Source organism: Nelumbo lutea, chromosome 3, assembly GCF_056320005.1.
Source record: "Nelumbo lutea isolate HS-2025 chromosome 3, American lotus-T2T, whole genome shotgun sequence".
In the NCBI taxonomy this organism is placed as follows: Eukaryota; Viridiplantae; Streptophyta; class Magnoliopsida; order Proteales; family Nelumbonaceae; genus Nelumbo; species Nelumbo lutea.
The window spans coordinates 2,063,506-2,090,227 of NC_142686.1; the positions used below are offsets into that span (position 1 = coordinate 2,063,506).

The 26,722-nt window shown below is 35.3% G+C and overlaps 1 protein-coding gene across 2 annotated transcripts; it reads right to left on the bottom strand.

The window, feature by feature from the left end:
- Positions 1 to 263: 263 nt before the first annotated feature.
- LOC148862338 (aspartokinase 2, chloroplastic-like) lies at positions 264 to 13,979 on the bottom strand. Of its 2 annotated transcripts, none has more exons than XM_088977782.1 (14): positions 13,585 to 13,979; positions 12,704 to 13,386; positions 12,501 to 12,583; positions 12,322 to 12,362; positions 10,305 to 10,459; positions 5,961 to 6,110; positions 5,738 to 5,833; positions 5,019 to 5,135; positions 4,084 to 4,203; positions 3,905 to 3,997; positions 3,693 to 3,809; positions 1,248 to 1,364; positions 702 to 764; positions 264 to 588 (listed from the first exon to the last, which is right to left on the bottom strand). In XM_088977782.1, exons 2-14 carry the CDS (start codon positions 13,121 to 13,123, stop codon positions 430 to 432), a joined length of 1,731 nt encoding a protein of 576 aa, XP_088833908.1. In that variant the 5' UTR covers positions 13,124 to 13,386; positions 13,585 to 13,979; the 3' UTR covers positions 264 to 429. The 2 variants fall into 2 exon arrangements, with proteins under 2 accessions (XP_088833908.1, XP_088833907.1); XM_088977781.1 differs by having other exon boundaries at positions 3,687 to 3,809.
- Between the last annotated feature and the right edge of the window lie 12,743 nt (positions 13,980 to 26,722).

Consider the following 26,722-nt stretch of genomic DNA (forward strand, 5'->3'; position numbering starts at 1 on the left):
AATCCGGAGTTTTAGGATTGGGTTGGGATTAGAGTTGAGGTTTCAACAACTTGGGACTTCAACCCATCCTAGCCCAGCCCCACTTGCACTCCCAATTGTGGAAGAGGCGCACATGTATGTGTGTGTGTACGCGCGCCCGTGTAAGAGAGAGAGAGAGAGAGAGGGTGGGGGTCGGGGATTATGTGGTATGTTTATTTCTTGATAGTTTGTTAACCTTGGATAATGCTTATTTCGTCACCAATGGGAAAAAGAAATTCTGGACGTACGAGAACGAGGCCCAAACAAAAACTTAATAGTAAAAATTTTACACCATCCAAAAACTGGCCCATAACTTAACAATTGGGAGAAAATGAAGATAAAACAATTCAATTGGTACACAAGATATACCTAAAACTAAATGAGTAAACATGATAATGGAGGCATCAATAATCAATTTGCATCTGGTAGTGGTGTGGGGGAACCATTTTCGGACAAGCTATTCGAAGTTGAACTTACATCAGACAGAACATCTCTCTCAAAGAAGGTGTAATGTAGGGCCCTGACGCACTGTTCTGCTTCACTGTCATTTACTATCAATGAGATGTTTACCTGTTACATGGTTGAAAGCTGTCAAAGTGGGGAAGGCAGGGATAATGGCAGAAAAAAGAAATATGCTGTTGAATGCAAATGCAGTTATATGTAAGACAGGAGTTAGAAGAGACCTTCGATGCTCCTTGAGAGATCATCTGGACATTTACTCCATTGGTTCGGAGAACATTAAATGCCTGCATTTGGCACGTACTCAATAAATGAAAACATAATAGAATGATAAAAGGATTCTGCCTGACAAGACAATCTTTTCTTTTGGTAGAAACAAACAAGATAATCAAGAGAACTTAGTGGAGTCTAACCATCAGTGATCATCACCATATATTAATAGAGCATCCACAACACAAGTGCAAGGATGGTAATCATTCTCTTGCTCAAAGCACCATGAATACTTGGCACAGACAGGCCTTTAAAGAAGAAAATAAACAGCTAGAGCATCTATAATAGTTCAATGAGACTAAGAGTGCCATCATAGTTATGGCCACAAAGTGATCTATGTTTCTCTCTTTTACCTTACCTTGTCAGATTACTACTTAGGGAAGTTCAGCCAATTGTTAAAATAATTTGATTTACAATTAGTTCGGTAAGTATCAGAAGTCACATTTGCAAGCATGAAGCATCCACCTTCTTATAGTAGTGTGCAGTCAAAGTAAACTAACCTTTTCTAGTATCAATGAAGACCGTTGAACATTCCCAATGAGAGAGATAATCGATCTGTGTTGGAGCAGATTCACGACTGCAATTTTCTCTAGTTCTTCCACCACATGGTCGAGTTCCTGCTCATATCAGATGCAATTAAGATGAGTTTGAATGTCAAAACAGAATGAACTTGGAAAAAAAAGGTTGAATAGACTTAAACAGACTATTGAATTCATATGAAGAAAGGTATAATACTGTGGAAGAAAATGTGTAATTTAAAGATCATTACTGCATTCCCACCATTAAGTTGAAGCTGGAAGAGTTTAAATCAGCCAAAAAAGTGGGTTACCAAAAATATATCTATGTAGAAATAAGCAAATAATTAGATCTAAAAACCATTAGAGTTGTAGCATAAGCCAGAGAAGAATTAATTCCTCACGAGGAGAGAAGCTTCAACTCATGGCTGTTAATGGAATTAATTATGTTCTTATAATGTTCTGGGGCCAAACGTCATTAACATTTTGTTGTCTGATAGCTATTATTGGTATTAATGATGTCATCATAATGTTTTTGGGTTGCAGGTCATTAACATTTTATGTCGAGTAAAACACAATACAAATAGCTGTTCTTAGGGATGGTATCAGCTCCATTGCCTTTGTTATTCCTGTTACAAGGATGCATCCGGTATTGGCTAGAATGTTTTAATGTCAATCTAATAAAATTTATAATATTTTGCAAAATAAATAAATTATGTAATATACTGCAATTTAATAAACAACATAAAAGAATATAACTCATTGTTGGAAGCTAATATAGCATTATTATAATGAATACGCTGTCAGCTCACTAGTTGTTAAGGCCTATGGGGTTCCACACCGCATACCTGGAACACTCTTATGTTGCATTATATGAATCATAAATAGCAGGGCAATACATGAATCAACATCTAATTGTAAAACTCCAGATATATCATATACTACATTCCAACACAATCTTCACAACCGAAACTACAAATGTAAATCAATCATATTCTGCACTAAGATAAAGGAGTGGATTGAGAGCCTTTGTAACTGTGTTCAACCATGACAAGGGCAAGGAATGTAATAAATGTCAATTGTTTGATGAGGTTGATTTGGATAAATTACAGATTACTCCCTGTACTTTGGGGGTAGTGGCAATTACCCCCTGAACTTTCAGATTCCAACAAAGACCCCCTCCGTTAGCATTCCATCGGTTAACTTTGAAAAAGGTTCTCATTTGACTGTTTAAACTTTTCTAAATCACCAAACTACCCTTTTCCCAATGATTTTTTTTAGCTTTTTTGTTTTCATTTGTTACTTGTTCAGTTGATAATTATTGCATGTTGTGTTTGTTGCAATTACAGGTTTTTATAGAAGTTTCTTGGTTTTTTTGTTGCAATTTCCATTTTATAGAAGTTTCTGAGTGGGTATTTTGGTAAATTTTCTTATGCCACTCAACTTAATGGAGAGGGGATCTTTGTCAGAATTTGGAAGTTAAAGGGGGTCTTTGTTGCAATTGAAAGCTCAGGGGGCAATTGCCATTACCCCCAAAGTACAGGGTAGTAATCTGTAATTTACCCTTTTAATTTTTAACACAAGTCTTATTGCATAATTATGCTCCTAAAATAAGGGATAGTGTTGTGTCATTTTTGTTACCAATGCAAGAGATGTAAAACAGGGACAGAGGATGTGATGTACCAAAGAATGCACAATATTCCTACTTACATGAGTAGGAAGTTGAAATTTCTTCCCTCCCATGTCTGTATAATAAAACCACTTGGCACTTGCAACTTCCTTTGGCTCAGTTCGGAAAGAGTATATGTAGAGCGAAAATACATACAAAATAAGACAAAATACAAGGGTTTGTGCTTTGCACTCTACATATTTGTATTTGTACTTATTCCAAACTGAGCCTTTAGCAGGCAAAAGGTTGTTACTAAAATTTTGTTAGGAACACATCCAAGGGATGATTCCTGGTTTGACTTGCATGTGCCCTTGTGGGTAGCTACTAGCCAGGGGTGTCAATGGACCAGTTTTGGATTGGATTGGACCTGGTCCATCCATAATGTATTTATATTGGATTGGGTTGGATTGATCCAAATATCTGATCCACTGATAGAAGATAAGAATATAGGTGTCAATGGACCAGGTTTGGGTTAGAATTAATCTACATTAAAACAAATTTGGACAGAGTGGACGGTCCAAACATTGAATTGGAATAGTCAAAATATTTATTGGATTGGATTGGACCTGGTCCATTTGTAATGGACTCACATTGGACTGGACTGGATTGGACCAAATCCAGTCCAATTGACAGTGCATGCACACAGACACAAACACATGGACACAGAGAACAAGGGACAAAATACATATGCATGTATGTATTGGCAAACAATTTGCAGATGATTAAAAAAAAAAACAAGAAGCTTGATATCATACGCTTGCCTGTTGTATTAATTCCCTGCTCCAAAGTTTTGATGGATCCAGTGTCAAGGAAATACTGACTTCACTTGTAGCAACAACATCAACAGATATGCCCAAATCTTCAAAGATTGAGAAGACCTTAAATGGAAGAGAATAAAATGTAAATTACTTTTTGAGTTACAAACTCAACTGGGACAGGAGGGGAGAAGCAACTTCATTAACAGGCTGGTTACCTTTGCAAGAAAACCAAATTGGCCCAGCATACGGGTGCTAACTATATCCAACATAGTGACATTACGCTTCAAAACTATACTGGTAAGGACTGCCTGGAATTGGAAAATAAAACATGAAATGCTGTTTTTTATGAATATTAGAATTAATAATTCTTACTTGCAAAAGGTCTGCTACAAACCTCACTCATATCTCTTGATTTAGTGATGAGGGTACCTGGAGCTTTGGGATTGTAAGAATTTTTTACCCTAACAGGGATATCCCCCTCTCTAGCAGGCCTCATGGATTGTGGATGCAAGACCTGCAGACAAATAAAGGAATTTTTCAGTTCTCTCTAATTGCAATGTCCTCTAATAATTATCTACTGAATCTACTTCGCATAATCAAGGAAGAAGCTAGCATTGCATGGTGCTGCATATGGCTAATATGATTTTTGATGACTGATCCAACTATAACTACATGATGGGATAAAATAGAAGGGCTTCAAATATTGTCCACCAAAAATTCTGTATGAGCCAGGCCAAGGTTTGTCCTAATCAAATAAAAAAGCCTTGCTTTGACCAATTCATAGCATTGTTCAGACACCCACTTTTTATGTTATAGAGACTTCAAAGTCCAAAAGAAATGCATGTCATCTGATGAAACATGTGAAATTTCTATGGTTACTGTTTTCTATGATAAAGGATAAAATTTTATTTTAAATTAAAAAAAAAAACATTACAAAGAACAGGTGATAAGATATCACCCCAACATGTAACCATACAAGACCTCCCTCCACACAGAACATACCACTCAATTTTCACTTGACCTCCCCAAAATAAGAAAACTATCAACTACTACTTTTCTATGAGAACCCTTTTTTTTTCTAAAATGGAAAGGTAAGCATGCCCAAAAATCACATTTTGTTAAACAAGAAAAAGAGAAAAACTTGGTGGTGTATGGAATATGACATATTAAAGTTAAACCTACAAGCAGTAGCATCTTTTTACACTGCATTTAGCCAGAAAACCTATGGAATCGTTGCCACATAAACTTTACACATTGCATGATGGTTACTGAGGTGCATCCAATAGGCAGATCACTTGACAGGGGAGGTTCAAGATTGTAGGTTAATACCTGGGCACCAAAATAAGCAAGTTCAGCTGCCTCTTCAAAAGTCAAATATGGTACAGGCTCTGCACGGGGATAGATATTGGGATCACATGTCAAAACACCATCCACATCCTTCCATACCTGTTGTGAATTGAGAAAAAAAAATATCATATTATGTCAAATTACACAACAGATATAAGGTCTTGATGGATCTTTCACTGAATTATCCTAAAAATTAAAGGAATTTGAACTATAAAATGTTAGAGAACAGCGTCACATACTAAATGAGCAGCAATAGCCTCTACACACAGGGGTACAGATCTTTCTAAGATGCCCAGAAAATCAAACTCAGGTATACATTGTGTCCAAGGTTCAAAGTATCGGCCGATACATATCGTTCCAGGACCCCTCCGATACGCCCCTATAGTGGGTGTATCAGGGGTCTGACTGGTTCAGGGGGTGGAGGAGCCCTAAACTGGCCCCCTGAACCGGTTTCAGAAAAAAATAAAAAAAGTAAAAAAAAGGAATGGTATCGATTCGCCCGATACGCCCCTACTGGCATATCGGGCGCATCGATATTTTGAACCTTGATTATATCCACAACAAGTACAAAAAATGCCTCCTAATGTAAATCATGCCAAGTCCATAATGGATATATACAAGTAGGTAACATAGATACACATGCATATTCATTAACTGTTTATGCATGTACATAGGCCAAACTCTCAGGATCTGAACTTAACCTGAATCTCACGCAAACCCAATGCTTTACCAATTGTTGTGGCTGTCAGATCGCTACCTCCCCTACCTAATGTTGTGACAGCACAAGATTTCCATCCCTGACATCAAAAGATTAGAGTAACTGTTTCATAAATGCAAAATACTGCTAATAGAATTTGAATTTCTGTTGAAATGATTAAAATAATCATCTTGATGTTTAAAGAAACATTTTGCTAGCAGAATCACCTTTCCAAGGAAGCCGGTAACAACAGGAATTGCAGGATCATTAATCCAATCACCATGCAACCTCTTTGCAACAGCAGGATATGTTGCTTCTAAGATGTCCGCATTTGTAAAGTCGTCTGTGGTTATAAAACCAATATCAAATGCATCATACTGCAAAACATGGTGCAGTAGCAAAATCAGCTATGATGATTAATGGTGTTGACAAGCTATCAGACAGATTGTAAGACAACTTTTTTAATCAACAACAGATTCACACAATTTTAGCAAAACAGAGAAAGAAGGTAATGAACATCAGATGATAGTAAACAACACATTAAAGACAAGAAGGAAAATTTTCCCATTTGAGCAAGGCAGAAACCTGGAAAAATGGAACATAGATGCTCAAGCACAAAAATCAAGATAACTGTGATCAACTCTACTAAGTCAATGCTTGAATAGAAGGAAATAATGGAAAATAACAGAATATTCTGAATCTCTAGTTTTTGCAGTCAGAATTCCAGTCAAAATTTAATAGCCAACTTCTTGTTAACACTTTTATGACTGGGATTCAATAAAATGAAAATAGAAAGCCTCACTGTCAACTCTAGATCTCTGGGAATTTAAGAAACTTCGTAATACTAAAAAGACACTTTTAGGAACTACTTAAACATAAGGAGAACAATATTAAAAGTAGTCTAACCAATTTAAGAGAGCAGAGGTACCCTGTTCGCATGGTTGTCAATTCACAAGATCTACAAGCAGTACCATATAATAATGTTTTTTTAATCTTTTTAAAAAGAGGAAAATACTTTACCTTTTGTAAAAAGGAAAAAACATTTGGATAAGCTAACAGAAAGTCTATTTTGTAAAAAAACAAAAGAAAAAAAAAGGAAAATAATTCCCATGTTCAGTAGAGCATCACAAAGGAATATCTCTCGACCTTTCATTAAGCACTATTTCGGGTCACAGAAAAAGTAATTCAAACAATCCCTTGGAAGGAAAGGGCAACCAAAATAACTCTCTTAAAGCACACCCAAATGACATGATCTGGGTTGTTAAATGGGCAACCCAATAGTACAAAAAAATAAAAATAAAAAATCAAGGTGAGATAATATTACAGTTGCTAAATAGGTAACTGAGTTACTTTCCTAGTAATACCAAGGTGGGGTTGATTTGCATGGAACTTCCAATAGACATACTTTAGATCTAATACTTCCAATGGATTTTGGATCTTTATGTTCCAACCATCAAAATAACTCTACTCAAAGAAAACATTCTCCCATATGAAAGGTGCAACAACCAAAATTCTTCCATATTAAGGATTCAGCACTTAGCCCTTATTTATTTGCACTGATCATAGATGAATTAACTAAACATATTAGAAAGGAGGACCCATGGTGCTGTTATTTGCTGATGACATTGTTAACTGATGAAACTAATTAAGAATCAAATACAAAATTAAGTTTATAGATGAATACCTTAGTAACAAGAAGTTTTAAAATAAGGAGTAAAACAGAATACATGCAATGTAAATTTAGGCTCAGTTTGGGAAGAGTACAAATACAAATATGTACAGTACAAAAAGTTTAGAAATACGACATACAAGGTTTTGTACCACACATAATTGTATTTGTACTCTTCCCAAACTGAGCAACAGCAATAGGAGTGCAAATCAGGATACACTTGGGCTTGGAGACCAAGAGATAACTCAATGTGATTCTTTCTGTTACCTTGGTATGATAATTCATAACAAGGGAGATATTGAGGATGTCGTCCATGATTAAGAGGAAAACTTGGTAAAACAGTTGTAAGGCCAGCAGTGCTCTATGGAACAAAGTTTTGGGCAGTCAAGAAACATTATGACTAAAAAAAGTGTGGAAGAAATGTTTAAACTCAGATAGATGAGTGGAAAATTTTATCAAAAAAAAAAAAGAGTGGAAAAACTAAAAAAGGCAGGGTCAGAAATGAAGTCATTCAAAGGAAACTAGGAGTAGTTCCAAAAATGTGATAAAATTAGAGAAAGTAGGCTTAGATGGTTCAGTCATGTGCACAGAAGGCCACCTACAGCACTCACATGAAAAGGCAATCAGTTACAAGTTGAAGGGGCCAGAAGTGCTAGGGGCAGACAAAAAAGGACAGGGATCGAAGTGTTGAGAAATGATTTAAGCACTCATAATTTAACAATGGATATGGCATTAAACGGAAAAGAATGGCAAAACAGGATAGATGTAGCCAATCATGTATAGTTGGGATAAGGCTTAGATGAAGATGATGATGATGCTGGGTAAGAAAAATGCAATGAGATATTGTTTTGATTAAGAAGATATTCTGAGATATCTTTTGAGTTTAAATTTTTCTTGTTTTATTTCTAACCAACTAAATAAAGTTTCGTTAAAATTTAAAAAGTATTATATATTAATACATCTTTGGTTGTTATTTATTTTGTTTTTTACCAATATGGTGCTACTCAGGTGATGCGTATACCTCACAAAATTTAAGGCATAAGCCTCTAGCCACTAGGGGTGTTCATCAAAAACCGAACCGAACCAACTAGTATATGTGTGTGTGTGTAACATATGTTATATATTATTTATATTAAATATATGCATTAAATATATAATATTTATATTGTACTTATATATCTCTTTATAACACATATTATAAATACAAAAAACCAAACCGATCAACTGGTTAACAGATTGATTTGGTTTAACAGAACCGTGAGCATCCCTACTAGCCACACACACACAAGGCATTAAGGCTCTGCCTCACCTCAGTGCCTTTTAAAAACATGTTTGAGAAAGAACCAACATGAACCAAAAAGGCTGAGATGCAGGACAAAAGTATGCAGCAAATGCATTCTAATTTTGAATATGCATCCAACCAAAGATTTTATCATAACCAATGTTTTAAAATTTGGAGGCATGATGCAAGGCATTCCACTAGGCATTGTTCAAAAAGCAAGAAGCATAAACCTCCAGAGCACTGAATAATTTTTAATGAAAGGTCTCTTGTATTAGAAGAATGAAGATGCATAACACTAACTGAAAGGGGGGACCTATCGAAGTGGAGGCGAGTGAGCTGGAGTCGAGCATGACCCCCCCCCCCCCAAAAAAAAAGGGCTGCATAAAAAAGATATTGGGGAGGGGGAGTGAAGACCCCCAGCCCAAAATTCCTTCCCTTCCCTTTCTTTTTGTATGAAGCACATGAGACATATGCCTCTAGTACACATCATGCAAAAGGCGTTTGAGGTGTGCCCCTCATGTGCCTAAGGCGTATACCTTAGAGGCATCAACACCTCTGGCATGCACCTCGTAGTGTGGCACATGTGTTTTAAAATGTGGAGGTGTGACACAAGGCATTCCACTACCTAGAGGCATGAAACGTAGTTCAGAATGTAAGAGGCATAAGTCTTCCGAACACAAGGAGGCATAAGCCTCCATAAGAGGAGGGAGATGAGAAGGAAGGAGGATCTCATTTTTCTTTATTTAAAAAAAAATCTTTTACATAAGAATGAAGAAGAGGAAGGAAGATCTCATTTTTCTAGCACGTTTCATGAAAAAAGCGTATGAGGATGCCTCTTGCACCTGAGGCGTACACCTCAAAGGTGTTAGCACCTCTAGCATAAGCTTCAGGGCGTTTGGAGGTACCTTGCCTGTCCAGGTGTACGCCTCCTATGCCTTATAAAATACTGAGCGCACCTCCAGGCGTATGCATTCAACGCCTTTTAAAACATTGATCATAACAATATTACCTAAGCCGTAGAAGATGTACGCAAAATACCTGCAACTATGAGTAATGCCAACAATAGAAAAGAAAACCCTGAACCATATATATAAATATAAACTATATAAAAGGTTGTAACTGTGTGTGTGTGTGTTGACTTATCTATATGGATGCATGTTTGATTTATTTTCTATGGTGGGGGTTGGGGAGTGAATGCTCCTGGGACAAAATCCTTTTCATCGAAAACGCTAATCTGGTCAGCTGATGGTTACTATCCAATCAATTTATTCTTTAGGACTGCATGAAAATTTGGGCTACAAAGAAAGCACAAATAAGGCATCATATTTCTTATTTAGTTGATTTGGGCCATGGATACAGTGGATCAATAATATACAGTTTTCATCCCTGTAATTGTACCACAAATTCATGTGTATGTATCCCAATTCTAAATATGATAAAATCAAGACAAACGGTAAGATCTGAATTAATGAACCAAGATAGACCACGTACAGTAGAAATTAATGGAATGCCAGGACCTTTAGCTCATAGTTCTTTGTCTGTTCTCAGATGCAAAGTGCTTAAAGATATATAACTTCCTAGGCATATCAAGCATGAATACGTGAAAGGAAAATAACATACTTGGCGAGCATTAGCACCAATTTTATTCAAATATGCAGCAAATATCCTTGTCGACATGCACTCTCCAAATGAAACTAGATAGTCTTTTGTGCGAGGAGTAAGTTCCTTCATCATAGCAATTCCTTTCAGAAGTTGCTCCATTTCTTCCAAGTGTTCTACAGAATTACACACAAAAGAAAAGCCAAAAACAGGCTTGAGAAAGAACTCATTATAAATGGATAAACATGCATGGTGAAAGGGGGAAAAGTATGGACGTTCAGTCCACAGTCCGGCTGGGATGGATGATGTTACAGTCTTACCGATAACAATCCCTTTAGAAATATTTCAAAGAATCATGAATATATAAAGTAAATTAACTGATATGAAAAAACACCAACAAAGGAAGTAAAGAGTTGAAAGTAAATTAATTGATATGATGAGAAACACCAACAAAGGATGAAAAGAGTTGGAAAAAGGTCACTCACAGACTTGAACCCTCATTCTCACACTTGCCAGCTCAAGATTTTACCATTGCACCAAGAAATGGTCCCTGGAAGTCCCCAAAAACAGTTGACTATATAGAACCTAACCTCTGGTAATTTAGCATGAAGTGGTTGTTCAAAGGCTTCAACATTCATTGATTCATTCAAACACTTACCAAGATTGTACAGTTGCACCAAGCAATGCCCCCTAAATTGTTGACCAAAAAAAAGAGAAGAAAAGTTAAGACAGAAATGAATGACAAATCCCCATTGTTGCACCAAGCAATGCCCCCATTCATTGATTCAACATTCATTGATTCATTCTCACACTTACCAAGATTGTACAGTTGCACCAAGCAATGCCCCCTAAATTGTTGACCAAAAAAAAGAGAAGAATAGTTAAGACAAATGAATGACAAATCCCCATTCCCCTGCCCAATAAAGCATCTCATAAGTCAATATGCACTCCCCAAACCTATTTATACTTGATTCCTAACAAGTTATGTAAAGTGAATCTACACTACATCACTTGGTACAAAGCACCTATTTGGTAAAATTTTCTATCCATCCTACATGACTTGGGTAATCAGAGTAGTCGGTATTGCATCACTTTACTAAAGGCCTCCAGCAGAAAGTGCAAACTTATGATAGGAAAATCTCAATCTCAATTGAAAAAGTAATTTGTTATATGCATTGAAATAAGATTTAAATCAGAATGCATTTATCAAAAAAAAATATTTAAATTAGAATGCTATTATTGCAACATCCATCACCATTCGATTGGGATTTGTCCTGCCATTGGAGTAAGCCCATGATATTAATAGGAAATTATAATGACTGAAGCACAACGGCCATGAGGTGCTAGGATAATAAGTTTCACAGGATGAAAGTTCATAGGGCCATTGACATAGTAGAAAGTTAATGGTTTGAGCTAAAAAAGGCAAGAAGCGTGGTTTTGGAAATATGAATTAAGTTTTTGAGAATAAGATTATGACCCTTTCATGCAACAGAAACGAACATTTTTTTAGCATGAACATAAATTGACATTTTTATCTCTCCTCTAATAGCTTGGTAGCATCCCGAACTAAAAATTTGAGCAGGGGAACTTTCAACAAATGAATAAATGGAAGCTGATAAAAAAACAAATGGATAAATGGAATAGCTTAAAACAAAGTCAATTCATTTCTATTATTCAGTTGTAGTTTCTCCAGGATTTAATTTACATAACAATTTGATGTAAGGATCATCATAATGGAAACAGGTTATGCAAGCACAAAAAACAAATATATGGCATCAAAAGCATAAACTCTATTATTGAACGAGATACATTAACATCTATTGCTAGACTCGAATCAGTTGCATTTCGGCACTTGATTGCAATGCAACTTGAAAGCGTTCATAAATTAAGAATGGATATGGCATTAAACAGAAAGGAATAGCCAAACAGGATTCATGTAGCAGACCCCATATAGTTGTGATAAGGTTTAGATGATGATGATGCAACTTGAAATTAATTACACTCACAAAAGACAACTGTGCATCAAATAGATCCTTACCAGAAATTATAGACCTATCCACTCCAAGCTCATCAACCGTCCTGAATAAAGAAAAAAACAATCAAAACAGAAATGATAAAAGTCGATTATCATCGTGATAGAGTGCATTCATAGGTGTGTATCTGAGAAAGAGAGAGAGAGAGAGAGAGAAAGAGAGAGAGAGAGAGAGAGAGTTTGACCTGAGATGAAGTTCCTTTATAAACCCTAACTCATCAATTTCAGAAACGTGAGAAACACCACAACCAACAGCCTTTTCTCCAGCCTGAAAAAAAGAACGAAAAAGGAAATTGACAGCTATCTAACTTCGCCAAGAACTACAAAAAGGAATAGTAAAATTGAGAGCGACCCAGAAGAAGAATCACAAGAAGAGACTTAAGCATACCAGTAGAAGCTTGTTAGTCGTCTTTCCCATTGCAGACAGAACAAGAACAGGCCTTTCTTCAGGAAAGCTCAGAATCAGTTCAGCGACCTCCTTCATCCTCTCCGCTGAGGCCACCGAAGACCCACCAAACTTCATCACACACGTCAACTGCCCCACATTTCTATGAAAACTTTGGCTCTCATTCTCGGCCTTTTCTCGAAAAGCTAATGCTCCTGTCTCGCAACTGATTTTGAAAGCTCTCCTTGTGCGGGGGCCTTCAGGTCTTCTATTCAAAAGTCCAGCACTCGAAGCCACTAATGCCGCAAGATCAGACAGGGTCGAAGATAGTTTCACTGATGATAGAGGTAAGAAGTGCGAGGAATATCTTCTGAACCCAGTATGGGGAGTTCTGACACCAGTGAATTGCAATGATCCCGCCATTCTAAAGCAGTTTAAAGCAACAAACACACTCTTCTGAGAATTATTTTCTCTTATTTATTTATTTTGCAGCAGCAGCTGAGCAAGATGGACGGAAGCTAAGAACTAATCTATTGTGTATAATTCTTCAGAGATCTGGACAGATAGAATTGAATTTTTCGAAGAATGAGCTAAAATGCGATACGAGCTTCTTTCTTCTTCTGGATCGATTTAGTACTCCATTTGCGATAAATTCATGCTTCTGAGAACCGAAAGGAAATGGAAAGCTAAAAAAGAAGAACAACAAGTCTAATGTCAAGCATAAAACAAAACGGAAAGACCTAAGAAATCATCCCAATGTAATAAAAAGTTACGAGAGACTGCTAAGTCGATTATTTAAACTCCATTAAGAGAGAATTAGGACAGCATTTATTACCAATGAAACATGCACTTGAGAAGAAATTGAGAAATAGTAGTAAAAATACCTAAAAACAGAGAGATTTCATGAAATCTAGGTTTAGTTGGTGTTTCTCTCTAAGCTTGCGTTTTGTCTATAGAAGCAGTGGCGCTTCTTGACCGCGGGCGTCGGGCGTCGGAGCTCCCTGATAAAGCGGGGCGGGGGAACGTGAGAACAAGAGTTCCCTCTGCTCTGACGGCGCCTTTCCTTATAGCTCAAAGAACTCGAGAAGATGGTGTTGTCGTAAATAATCTGTAAGAGTGGTCACTCTAGTATTTGTCTTCGTTGAATTGCGAAACCCTCCCGCGTCTTCTGCTGCGAATGGACGGTCGAGATTGAATCTGGTGTAACGACTATGGCGCAAGCGCAGTAAAACGCCAACTTGTGTAGTGTAAATGTAAACAAGGGAGGAGGGATGAGGATTTCTCTTCGTTTTTTTAATCTTTACTTTATTTTTATGAGGTTTGACGAGAGTTTCGTGGTCAGCGGAGTCGCCACCGGAGACTGGTGTCGCGTGAGTGACATTTCAATTCAACATGCACTGATGCACATTAAACTTGCGCGGTGTGCGTAGGCAGGCCGCACCGCATGCGGAGATAAACGTTTAGGATAGATCAGATGGGATATCTCATTTTCAGTAATAGGAGATTAGGAAGATTATGACCTTTGGATCAATGGATCTGGGTCCCATCCGATGGCCATTTGATTAAGGTGAAGATTCATCCATATATCTTCATTTGGTTTGGCGGCCCCACCAAACACCAAAAAGGTCACAAAAACACGTTGATTAAATTAAAGTATATTGTAAACCGACAAGTTTCAGCGGCGCCTCTGGGTGACTACTGACTGGGTCGGAGACTCGGAGCCCGGATCCCAATCAATGAATCAAATCTATGTGCTCCAAGCCGCAGTTGTTTACATCCGACAGTTGGTTGGTTATGTTAAACGTGAGTTCGTGGTATAAATAATGTATGCCAATTTGACTGGTAAGGTAAAATTCAGAGAATTGACAGCAAGGCCAGGAAATCCACATACATTTTCTTAAAAGAATAAAATATAAAAGTAGATGAACTTGTAACAAAAAAAAGGGTGGAGTTATAATCATCAACAGAGTTAGTAAACGAGTAAATCTCCAACAGAAAGAAAACAAAAGAAACTGCAAAGTGTTGGTGAAAGTATGATTCAAATATATCCGCAAAAGACATCAAACCCTCAAACATTACAACCATTACCCGAGAGAGAATAACTGCATTCACCCGATAATTGTGAAATGGATGGCAAACCACTGGTATCGATCGCCCGGCACAGGATGTCAAAGATAAAGAAACCCTCTTGTCAAAACCCCTGCAGAAACAAAACAAAATAAAAGCACAAAAAAGAGGTAAAGAAAAAAAAACGCTGGGAAATGGTTGAACAAAAGAACGGTTGGGAAAAATAAAATGTACTTAAATATTTATCTTTCAAAAAAAATTGAAATGAAATTTTATGATACATCTCTCACCAAAATTCAAGAGGTGCAATCTATGCGTTGTTAGGAAAAAATTATATGTGAAGAAAGAAGAATATTTTTTATTGGCAAAAGAGGCATAGTAGCATTAAATTTGTTGATGTCAAATATGAAGCCGAGGGCAACAACATAATTTCTAGTGTATGAGTCCGACGGGTCCAATTTGCTAAGAGAAAAAAGATGTCAAAGGCCTCAGGAGTTATCCCATGGACATAGACTCCGACAATCAAGTTAGTCAAGAGCTACAAGGGATTGGACCAAGCAAGAGATGAGACTTAGAACTTAAGTTCCAATGTGTGTTTACCTCAATGTGGGAGCCCCTTTTATAATCGGAGTCACTTAAGAGGATGAATAGTTGGGAGTAGGTGACGGCAATTGGCAATGGTTAGTGATGTGTGGCTAGGATATGTCCGAATGATGCCACATGTTAAGGTCTGCGAGATGGTCGAGATGCGTTCGGCAGACGCCATGTGTCAATATCTGCAGGTTGGTCGAATACCACTATATCACTTGCTCCCCCACTCTCGAGTCCATAGCAATTGAGGTTGTTGGGTGGGTTGTGTTGAGACATTGGCTTTGGCCAAAGAGAGTATAGTGCACTTGCGTGGAGGTGTTGGCCTTAGCTGCAAAGCTCTTCTCAGGGGTTGTGTCGCAACTGCTCATCCATTCTCCCTTTGTATCAGCAAAGGACTATCTCGAGCCGAAGGGTCGTGACCGTGGCCCATGTGGGCATAGGTTGCCGGCGCCCGTTGTTCGTGCCTTACACGAGCGTTGATGTCCCCCGTCATATGTCCGTATGCACGATGGGCGTCGGGGTCTACTGAATGAGGTCATGCAGGAGACGATGTAGGGAGGGTCTAGTTTGGTGTATCCTTGAGCCAGAATCGATGGGTAAACCGACCTCATCTCTTGGCGTTGTTTTGTCTCTCGAGGTCAGTACCACGTGGAGCCCATCAGTTCGGGCTATCATATCAGCAAGTCCACGGTTGTTGCATCAATTGGATCTGAGTCCTACCTTTTTCTTTAAATAGGGAGGCTAGTTGAGCGACTCCCCACCATTTGCTCAAAACCTTATGCTTGAGAGTTACTGATGACACATCGGTTATCAAAAACAAATTCCCTTAAACTTTCTTTAACAAACATCTTTTGGTAAAAGGATTCTTGTCCTCAACATGTTGGCCTCGGAGTCGGGTTATGAGGAATATAACCTTCCTAACTGGATTACTCCTAGAAGCACTCCTAATAGTGATGGGAGTGACAGTAGTGACTCCGAGAGCTCCTCTCGGACGTCTAGCACCCAAGTGCTAATGGAGAGAGTCGCATCTCACGGGGCTAAGCGTAATCAATAGAGTGTGGGCTCTACCAATGAGAACATCAGTTCCATGCGACTGAGGGCCAATGCCTCAGGGAATGTTCTTGGGCACCCTAATGTGGTTGATGTGGAGGAGGCTAAGGAGCCCATGACCGAGGCTGAGCACAAAGGCATGACACTGGGGCGTTACCCCCACTCTGACTTAGACAACATTCTCAACAAGATGCAAGTTAGCACATTGGTCGAGAGGTACCACATTCTGGGGACTATAGGGTTAGAGTCCCTTGCATGGGTGACAGGTTATGGCTTGCTCCTGGAGGGGAGGTGTGCGCCCATGAGCATTACCTTCACTTTAGGTTACGTTTTCCCCTGCACCCCCTCATCCCCGAGATCTTGAACCATTACAACCTGACCATTAGCCAACTCTCCTCCAATGTTGTTATGACGATAGTGACCATATTGGTGATGGTACATTTCCAAGAGGTGACAGTAACGCTGAATATATTTTGGTGTTTGTTTCGCACTGAGGAAGCACCCTGGCGGAGAGGGCTTGTTTTACTTCCAAGTCGACGGGGAAGGGTGGTGGACAAATCGTCGTTTGTCCACAACTAGAAGAAAATTTTCTTCTTCATGAATTGCCCCGAGGGCTGGTCCTTTCGGTCTGGTTGGGGGAGACTAGACACTATGACCAAGAGGATTAAGCTACGCAGCTGCAATGAGGAGAAGGTTGTGATGACTCGACTTTGGCTGGGCAAGACGATTCACACTGGACCATTGGTGAAGGAGGATGAGGCCTTGGTGATGGCCAACCTTAGTCCTACCCCCCTCGGTATGGACACTTTCACTGTTTGCCAGTTGTGAAGTTGCTTGAATATTGTTAGCATTTTTCTAACTTGTTTGTTTCTCTTGTTCGTTGAAATGGAGAATGACAGAAAGGCGAAGTTGCTTGCCGTGGCGTCAAAGATAGCTGTTGGGAGCACACCTCGGCGTCAACCAGCAGATGGGGTCGCAAGACAACGGGCCGAGGCCAAGGTGGCCCATAGAAAGACATAAACACAGGAGCGCCTTACCGAGACGGCCCAAGACCCTCAGGCCAAAAGGCTTCAGCTGCGCGAGCAACATCGGCCCAAGGGGACCTTTGGTGGGTCACACTAGGCAGAGCCCTGGTCATTCGATTATTGAGACAAAGAGCCGCTCACCGCTCATCGGATCTTCTAGCCTAGGTGGAGTGTTCAAGAGGGGGACTCCTTGTCAGTCCTAGGCGTAGGCTAGCAACAAGCGGTTGGCATGGTCCTCCCCGGGAATCGCCAGTCCTGGACCCAATATTCGGTGGACAGTTTAGGACACACAGTTGGACAAGACATCTGAGGTAGATGTATACTACTTTGCGTCTATCATGTCATTGAGGTCTTCTTGGTTTGTGATTGACATTTTTCCTTTCTTACGTGCAAATGGTTTCTTGCTCAATCGGCCTCTGTGACAAGATCGAGGTGTTGAACCACCTGGTAAAGTTCTTGGCTGGTTAGTTGGAATGTTAATTGAACTATATTTTTTTAATTAAAAAAATGAATGAATTATAGCTAACCAGCGGACTGGTTGGCCAACCTTGGGCAAACAACATAAATTGACTGTGGAAATTTTATTTTTCAATGTTTGTATCTCTGTGTTAAACACTTGGAGATCTAGTACCTTACGCTTTTTTTTTCCATTCTTTTGTAAGTAAGATACTTCATTTAACTAGAAAAAAGAAAATACAAAAGGAACCATACAAGGTACAAAGTATCAGAAATATAAGGTATATTAAAAAACAATTTTAAGAGATGTATCAAGATATACACTTTGGATATGGATAAAAAAAATCAAGATATACATGAAAAATCAAATAAATCAAACACGTGTATATAACGTTTATGACTTGCATAGAACCCAAATTCTTACCAAAGAAAAAAAAACACAGGGCACGTGTCATCTTTATACAATATAGGTTCTCCATCATCACATAATGTAAAACATATCATTTCTCCTTTTTTATGTAATTTGATTTATTTTTCAAATTTTCATTAAAAAATCTTGTACCTATTTATAACTTCTAAGGGAGAAGAGTCCAATTATCCTATCCAACCGTTTAAAATGCATTGATGCAACTTTTAAGTGAATATGTAACCAATACCTTGTCACTATTAAAATAATTATTTTTGCATTTTTATTCCATAATTACAAAAAATCAAAAAAGGAAATAGATCATCCATATATCCACAATAAATCACATTTTATTATTATATCACATAAAAAATACAACTTTTCCATTTTTTAACACAAAAAGAATAAAGCAAGATATATTCAAGCATTCAAGCAAAAATAATAAGTACATGATATTAAAGAAATTGAGAAAAAAAATATTTTGCAAATTTTGCCCAATGCATATTTAGGTCCTTTTTTTTTTTTGAGTTTTAACATAATTTCTATTTCTATTGTCAAATTTGGTGATTTGGGAGAGTCTAGAGTGATTTTGGAAACTGAGGTGTAAAAGAAGGCGGCTTCATATTGTATAATCAACTAGTAGGGACCTATGCGATGCATGGGATCTGTTAAATGGAAGCTAAACAAGAGAAAACACGTAAGAGTATACAATTGTTTCATATTTTTAACTTTTTAAATAATTAATAATTACTTATATTTTATATACCACTTTTAATATTTTTTTTACAATACAAAAATAGTATTTACTTTTAGCTAGGGTTGTTTATCAAACTGATGAACCTGACCAACTTGACCTGAGTTGGTCGGTTTTCTAGTATTCCAAATTGGTTTTGGTTCAACAACTTCCCAACCCAACCAAGTTGGATCACTTTCGCTTTAGCCATTTGTAAATCAACCAAAACAGAACGACTCAACCATATATATATATAAATTTTGTTTAATATGAAATATATATTTTATATTTTTAATATAATTTGTTTAATATCGAAAGTGGGAAATTACCATAATTCTTAGTCTAGAATATTTTATATCATAAATTTATTATTTTTTTAGTTTAAATCTTTTGAATCGATTCACCAAACTAAAAATTGGCCCAAACTAATACAAGCTGAGTTGGCCGGTTTTCACTAATGGTTAGTCGGCTTCGGGTGGCCAACTCCCCAGCCTGAATAGGTCTATTTGATTGGCCAAAATGCCTACAACAGAACCATACCAACCTGTGAACATTCATAATTTCAGCTAAATTCATAGTCTAATCTCCAATAAATAACAATAGTTTAATTTCTAATAACTATAAAATTTATAGCGAAAAAATAGAATTATTGAAAATAAATTGACAATGAAAACACAATAAATAACTAATAAAATATAATAACTACAAAATTACAATAAATACTAAAAAATATATTAAATTAGTCAATAAATAGTGTAATCTCAAATAATAGTTTAATATCTAATAATTATTAACCAATAAATTATAACAAACATACAATAAATTAAATTTGCAAAGTTAAATAACAGTAATTTAATCTCTAATAATTATAAAAAGTTTTTCGTTAAATAGCAAAAAAAAAGATTTATACATAATTGTTGGAAATGAATTTATCACAAAAATGTATTGTTTAGTATATATAAATATATAATAAATATAGGGGGTGATGATAAAATTTAAGTGGCTAACATCCAATTTAAAAGTTAGAGTTTAGTGGGAAAAGGAGATCAGCTAATGGGATGGAAGATCTTCTTGCCAAACAAGGGGTGCATAAGGATTGCTTATTTTGTGCTCAGTTGTAATTTTGCTTTGTTTTTTGAGGTAGCATCTTGCACCTCTCTATGGGAACTCTATTATGTAATTTTTGTTGGCTCATATTAATCATTTTCATAAATCACTTTAGTATTTATCAAAAAATAAATATATAATAAATATGTATGGAAATTTTAAAATAATTATTAAAAAATATAATTTTTTTGGAAGTTATTTTTTATAATTATTAATTGATATAAGTGAAATTTGTTACATAATTATGTTATTAATTTTGTAAAATATTAAATTATTATTAATTTGAATATTATGTTATAATTATTTTCCACTTTTAAGATATTTTTAAATTTATTACATAATTTCGTTATTTTAACTATTTAAAACCTAGTTATGTTAAATATTTCATTATTTAAAATATTAAATTATTTAAAAATGTAAATAATATATAAAATATTTCAAGATTTTCATTATTTGAATTTTATTTATTTTAAAGTTATTATATAATATTAAATACTTTGTTATTCTATTTTCAATATTTGTCATTTAAGATATTTTGTTATTGAAATATTTAAATAGTGTCTTATTTTTAATGCTAATTTTTTATTATTTGAATTATATTTAAATTGAATAATCTGAAAATTCATAATTTATATTGTTAGTACATAATTCATGATAAATTTTCTAAAAAAATATAAAATTATTAATAATATGAATATTATTAAATATATTATAATTATTTTTTGTGTTTTTAATAAATATTTTAAAGTTATTATATAATTTCTTTATACTATTTAAATAATTTTTTAATTCAAACTTTTCCTTAGATAGATATAGATAAAAAGTGGGGAGAGGATAAATAAGATTAAGAGATAATTTAGGATAGAAGCTCTCAACTAAATTAGAGATAATTTAGGATATAAATAGGGATCAGAGTTAATTTAGAAGAAAAATAGGAATTAGAGATAATTTAGGAGAAAGTGGGGAATAGTGGGGGAGGTAGTTTTTGGGAACTTTTAGGAAATGATATTATTTAGGGTATTGGGAACGAGAGAATTTAGGCATTTTTTATGGGGAAGGGATCTCATTGGTTGTATTAAAAATGACATTGAATAAAAAATAAATAATTCAAAAAATGAGAAAATTTCTAGACTGTTGTGTTTTAGTATTTACAAATAGACTAGCGGGGGACCCGTGTAGGAAAATTAGAAAAATTGAATATTTTTATTTACTATTAATTAATTGATAAATTAATAATCAACATTTATTGTTAATTATATAAAAGTATTCAAAGTTATTGTTAATATGTAAAATTTTAATAATTGTATTTTTCATTTAATGTTGATTTACAAAAAATAATTATTGTTAATTTGTTATGAACAAATAGTTTTTAATAAATATAATTTTATTAATCATTTGTAGTAATTTTAATAATTGTTATTATTTTCATTATTTTTAAATGAAATCTTGATTGATTTTAAATAAATAAAATTATAAAAGCTAACATTTTTATTAATTTCATTAATTATTAACAATTATATAGGAATGGCAATGGGGCAGGGCACCCCATCCCTGTCCTTGCCCCGTAGTCAAGACACTCTACCCCATTCCCGTCTCATCCTGAATATTAGGCAAGTCCAAGGCAAGGCACCCACTCCCTGTTACAGATGGGGAATCCTCAAATTTCCCCACATCGTGCTCAATGTTGGGCGAGTTTAGGGCAAGGTACCCATTCCTCATCAAGGATGGGGATCCTCGAATTTTCAGTGCTCTGTCCCTAGTGTTGAGCGGGTACAAGGCAAGGCACACTCTCACCATTAACCCAATATTCAATTTGATGACAAAAATTATCAAAAGGATATATTCAGTATCAACCACATGGTAAATTTCTAAAAGTACACTAAATTGTCTTTAATTTTCAAAAATGTATTTTTATAAAATAATTGGAAAATTTATTACATTTGTGTAATTTTGAAAATTTATTCAAATTTATTTTTATATTATTATTAAATAATTTGTTTTCTTTTTAAATGGTTTACTCACAGAATTACACTAGTTTATCTTATACTTTCTATATAAACTAATCAAGCATTTCCTTTTTCCAATATTATACTAATTTATCTTAATAATTTGTGTAATTATTGGTTCAAATTATAGTTTTCCCTTTCCATACTCATTTATCTTTAATAATTTCCAATAATTTACAATGAAAATTATATAATTTTTCAATATTTTTCCAAAATCTATCAAATATAATAAATTTTCATAAAATTTTCAAAATAGTCCAATAATTTTCAATAATTATTTAATACATTTTAAATAAACTTTCAAAAACTATATATCTTTTAATTTCCAAAATGTTATTTAACAAAATTATAGTTTTGTGAAATTTTTTGAAAATTTTATTACATTTATGTAATTATGAAGATTTATTGAATATTATTTTAAATTGTTATTAAGTATTTATTTTTATTAGGTAGTTTACTAACAAAACTACACTAATTTATCTTTTATTTTCCAATATAAATTAATTAATAATTTCATTTCCCAACACTATAATATTTTGTTCCCCCATCTTCATTCGGTTATTAACTATAATAATAACAATAACTAAAATTTTATACTTTTTGATAATTGTTAAATATAATTCTTAATTTTATAGAAATTAGTTAAAACTTTTCAATTTCTATAAAGTGTTAATTAACATGAATATAATAATACTTACCAAAATACTTTAAAAAGTCATGATAAGTTAATTAATAACAATATTTAATAATTTTTGGAAATAACACTATTTAATACTCATTGAATATGGGTTGGATTAAATATTAACTATATTTAACTATTTATTAATTAATATAGTTATTTTAAATAAGAAAGAGTGGATATAGATTGGGCGCGGGGGGGGGGGGGGGGGGGGGGGGGATTTTAGACTATGTTTGGTTTGAAGAAAAATGTAGAGAAAGGTAGGGAAAACTTTACAAACTTTGTATAGGTTCCCCTGTCTTTCCCTTCCTTCCCTTCCTTTTCCTTCAAATCAAATATAACCTTAGGAATTGATTGGAGAGTCGGGTAACATGATACTTTCCTAATAGTTTAGAGGAGATACCTTAGACTATGTTTAGAGGGATTTTAGATTATGTTTGGTTTGAAGAAAAATGTAGAGAAAGGTAGGGAAAACTTTACAAACTTTGTATAGGTTCCCTGTCTTTCCCTTCCTTCCCTTCCTTTTCCTTCAAACCAAATATAGCCTTAGGAATTGATTGGGGAGTGGGGTAACATGATACTTTCCTAATAGTTTAGAGGAGATACCTTAGGAGAGAGATTCTAAGAATAATTTTAGGTAGTTGGGTTGGGAATGGTGACATGGCTTAATGGGAGTGGTGGGAAGGGGAGAGGAGAGATAGTGAAGTAGAACTCAGGGTGGGGTAATGGAAAGGAGTGGCATGCTGATGTTAGGGTTGCAAGTCGGGCCGGGTTAGGTCGGGTTGAGCCCAACCCTAACCCTAACCCTAACCAAAACCGACCAACCCAACCCTATCCCTATCCCTAACTAAATTCCTTCAACCCTAACCCAACCCAAAATCTTCCCATCTCTTAAAACTTCATATAATTTCTCGATTTTAGATCTTAACTCAACTCTCACTACATATATTAGTCCTATGTTTCATTGATATTTGTTTGTTGACATTTTTTTTTGTTCTTTTGGTACAAAATTCAGAAAAACAAGTGGCAGAAATGACTGTAGTTTATTATGAGATATGACTTATGGTAGATCTTTCTTAGGCGACAAACAACATAGAGGAGATGAAGAATAAAATTTTCAAAAAACATAAAATAATGTTATTAAGGTTTTAGTATTTGTTATTAGAATTAAGTAAAATGATTATCTTAAAAGAAATACATGATATTATATGGTGGGGGGATATTTATCAAGCCTATCTATCTATCTCTCTCTCTCTCTCTCTATATATATATATAGCAAAACAGTACATTAGCTAAGGCTGCAACTTGGGCCGGGTTGGCCCTAACCCAACCCGAAAAGGTTGGGTTGGGTTGGGCCGGGCTGATGTTTGGGTTAGGGTTAGGGTTTAAATTCATTAACCCGACTTTATTTCGGGTTGGGTTAGGGTTGACCCCTTACCCAACCCGACTCTATAGTACATGTCATATATAAATATATGTTATATGTTATATGTGATATATAATATACATTGAATTGTTTAGATGCATGATATTTGTATCTACATTTCTGAAACAAAAAAAAAAAAGAAAAAAAATGAAACTCACATTTTTTATGCATTCCACATATTGGGCCCTTGCTCGAACGAGTTACATATGAGATCATATTATTTATAAACCTAGCTTCATTTACAACAAAAAACAAATTTAAAGCACATTTTTCGTCAAGAAAGATTTGCTCATCGACTTCGTTTTATAAGGGTTCTTGGCTTTTGAATCTTTTTAACTCCTTGTTTCGCATCAGCACAAAGGAAGGCCTCCATGACCACAAATCTCTTCAACTTCTGCAAGCTTCTGATGATTGTTCAATACTCAGCATTTGTTGGAGAGGCTGCCAAGAACAATTCTCCTTCTACTCAAACAAATCAATTGTTTTGTGAGAAATAGCATAACCAGTCGCAACATTCCTTGTAGTTGGCTCCCATGATCCATCTACAAAGACTTTAAAGCAGGAACCCTTAGTTGGACTCTTATTTTGGTGGCACCCCCCATTATTAGAAAACTTAGACCGACGCGGCGACAGCATTAGTCTGAAGCTTAATCCAAACATTTACGGAGAGATTATTTTCTCTGTAGATGACCATGAAAGGGTTCGGGTTGAGACTCTTAAAACTTGTGTCATTTCTAATGTCCCAAATAGATTTAGGTCCCGTTTCATTCGCGCCAATAGGAATAGGCCATTACGATTTTAATGTTTGGTTGGTCAGAAACAGCATCCTATTTTCATTCCACCACCTGGTGGAATGACATTAAATGCAGCTTAAATCAAAGGAATAGGCCATTATTCCAAACCAAATAAATCCTTAGTGATGATTGCAATTTTTGCAAGATAGAATTTACTTAGTTTCCATAATCCATTTGGCTGTGAGATCCACCATTTAGGGGGTGTTCTTTTTCTGGATTTTGAGAGGGGGAAAGTTGGTTAATGGGATTTTGATTCACATTGACCAAGAATTTAATGTTCTTTTTTCAGATTTATACGGGGATCATGGAAAATTTATTTTCCTGGGTATGATACTCATCTCCCAAGTGGGTAAATAACCTTTCCACCTTGGGGTAAATTTCTAACAATTGAATGGGATAAAATTGCTCCTTATAATAATAGATTTTTATGACTAAAATGGTCATTACCTTGTTTACATGAAAAATAAAAAGAATATGGATAAATGCACTTACCTAGGTAAGTCTTTTATAAGAAATATTTACCTAGATAAATGCATTTATCCATTTAAATAAACCAAAAAATGAACTGGGCATTAAGGATATTAAACATGTTTTCCTATATGTAAATATCCCATTTTATATATAGTTTGCATGACAAGCATTTTACACAATTTACATAATCCTCGCATAATTGGGAGTTTGGGACCAGTATGGTCTTTGAAGCGGTGATCTATGCGCTAAGACTTTTTAGACATGACCCGAGCCTATGTTGGAGAACCCTTAGTTTGGTGCCGTGGTACCAAAGACTTGAAAATTTTTTTGGGGGGTTTACGCAAAAGGAGAAGGGGGCTGAGCTAGTGTTGATGCTTTTAAACGACCATAACTTTTGACACGTGTTTGCTTTTGACAAATAATGACATGGAGCTGTTCAACCTAGAATGCTATGGTTTCCACCCAAAACCCCTTCTAAAGTATTTTTCTTTGCAGGAAACTTGTTTTGAGTGTTGAATATCACTTTTCAAAGTCATGCCTATAAAATCTTTCCAAATTAAATCAAACTTGATTTAATTAATATCAAGAGGCTAAGAATGGCAACAGCATAATCTAAATATGCTGAAATATTTAGAATAAGTAAAAATTATCTCTATTCTCTTATTTGCATCTTACATGCTATGTATATATGCATCTAGGCCAGGTTCAAAATATTAATACCGCTCGATATGCTGACAGGGCCGTATTGAACTGTACCAAGACTCGCTCTTATATATATTTTAAATTTTTTTTCAACCTAATTCAGAAAAGTTTGTTTAAGGCCTAAAACACTCCCTGTACATACATATCGAGAAGCCCCTGATAGGTATGAATTTCAAGGACCTTAGACTAGGATAAGGTTGGAATTTCAAGGATGAAATAATCTTCCTTAATTTTTCCATAGCTTCTAAAGGTTGAGAGGAAATATGAAAACCATTTAAGTGATATGATTGAGTGTTTCTATTATGTCTTTTATTTTCTAAAAATATTTTTAATAAAACCCAATATTAGCTGATGTTAGGATTTCAATTCTGGGCAAGTGTGATGCCAAACCCCTTCCACACTTGTACCGTAATCCTTACATAGCCTAGTTCAAAATTAGTTTTAGAGTCAATTAGATTATTTCTGGACTAAAATATCATTCTTAAAATAAAGATGCTTTTCGATATCAC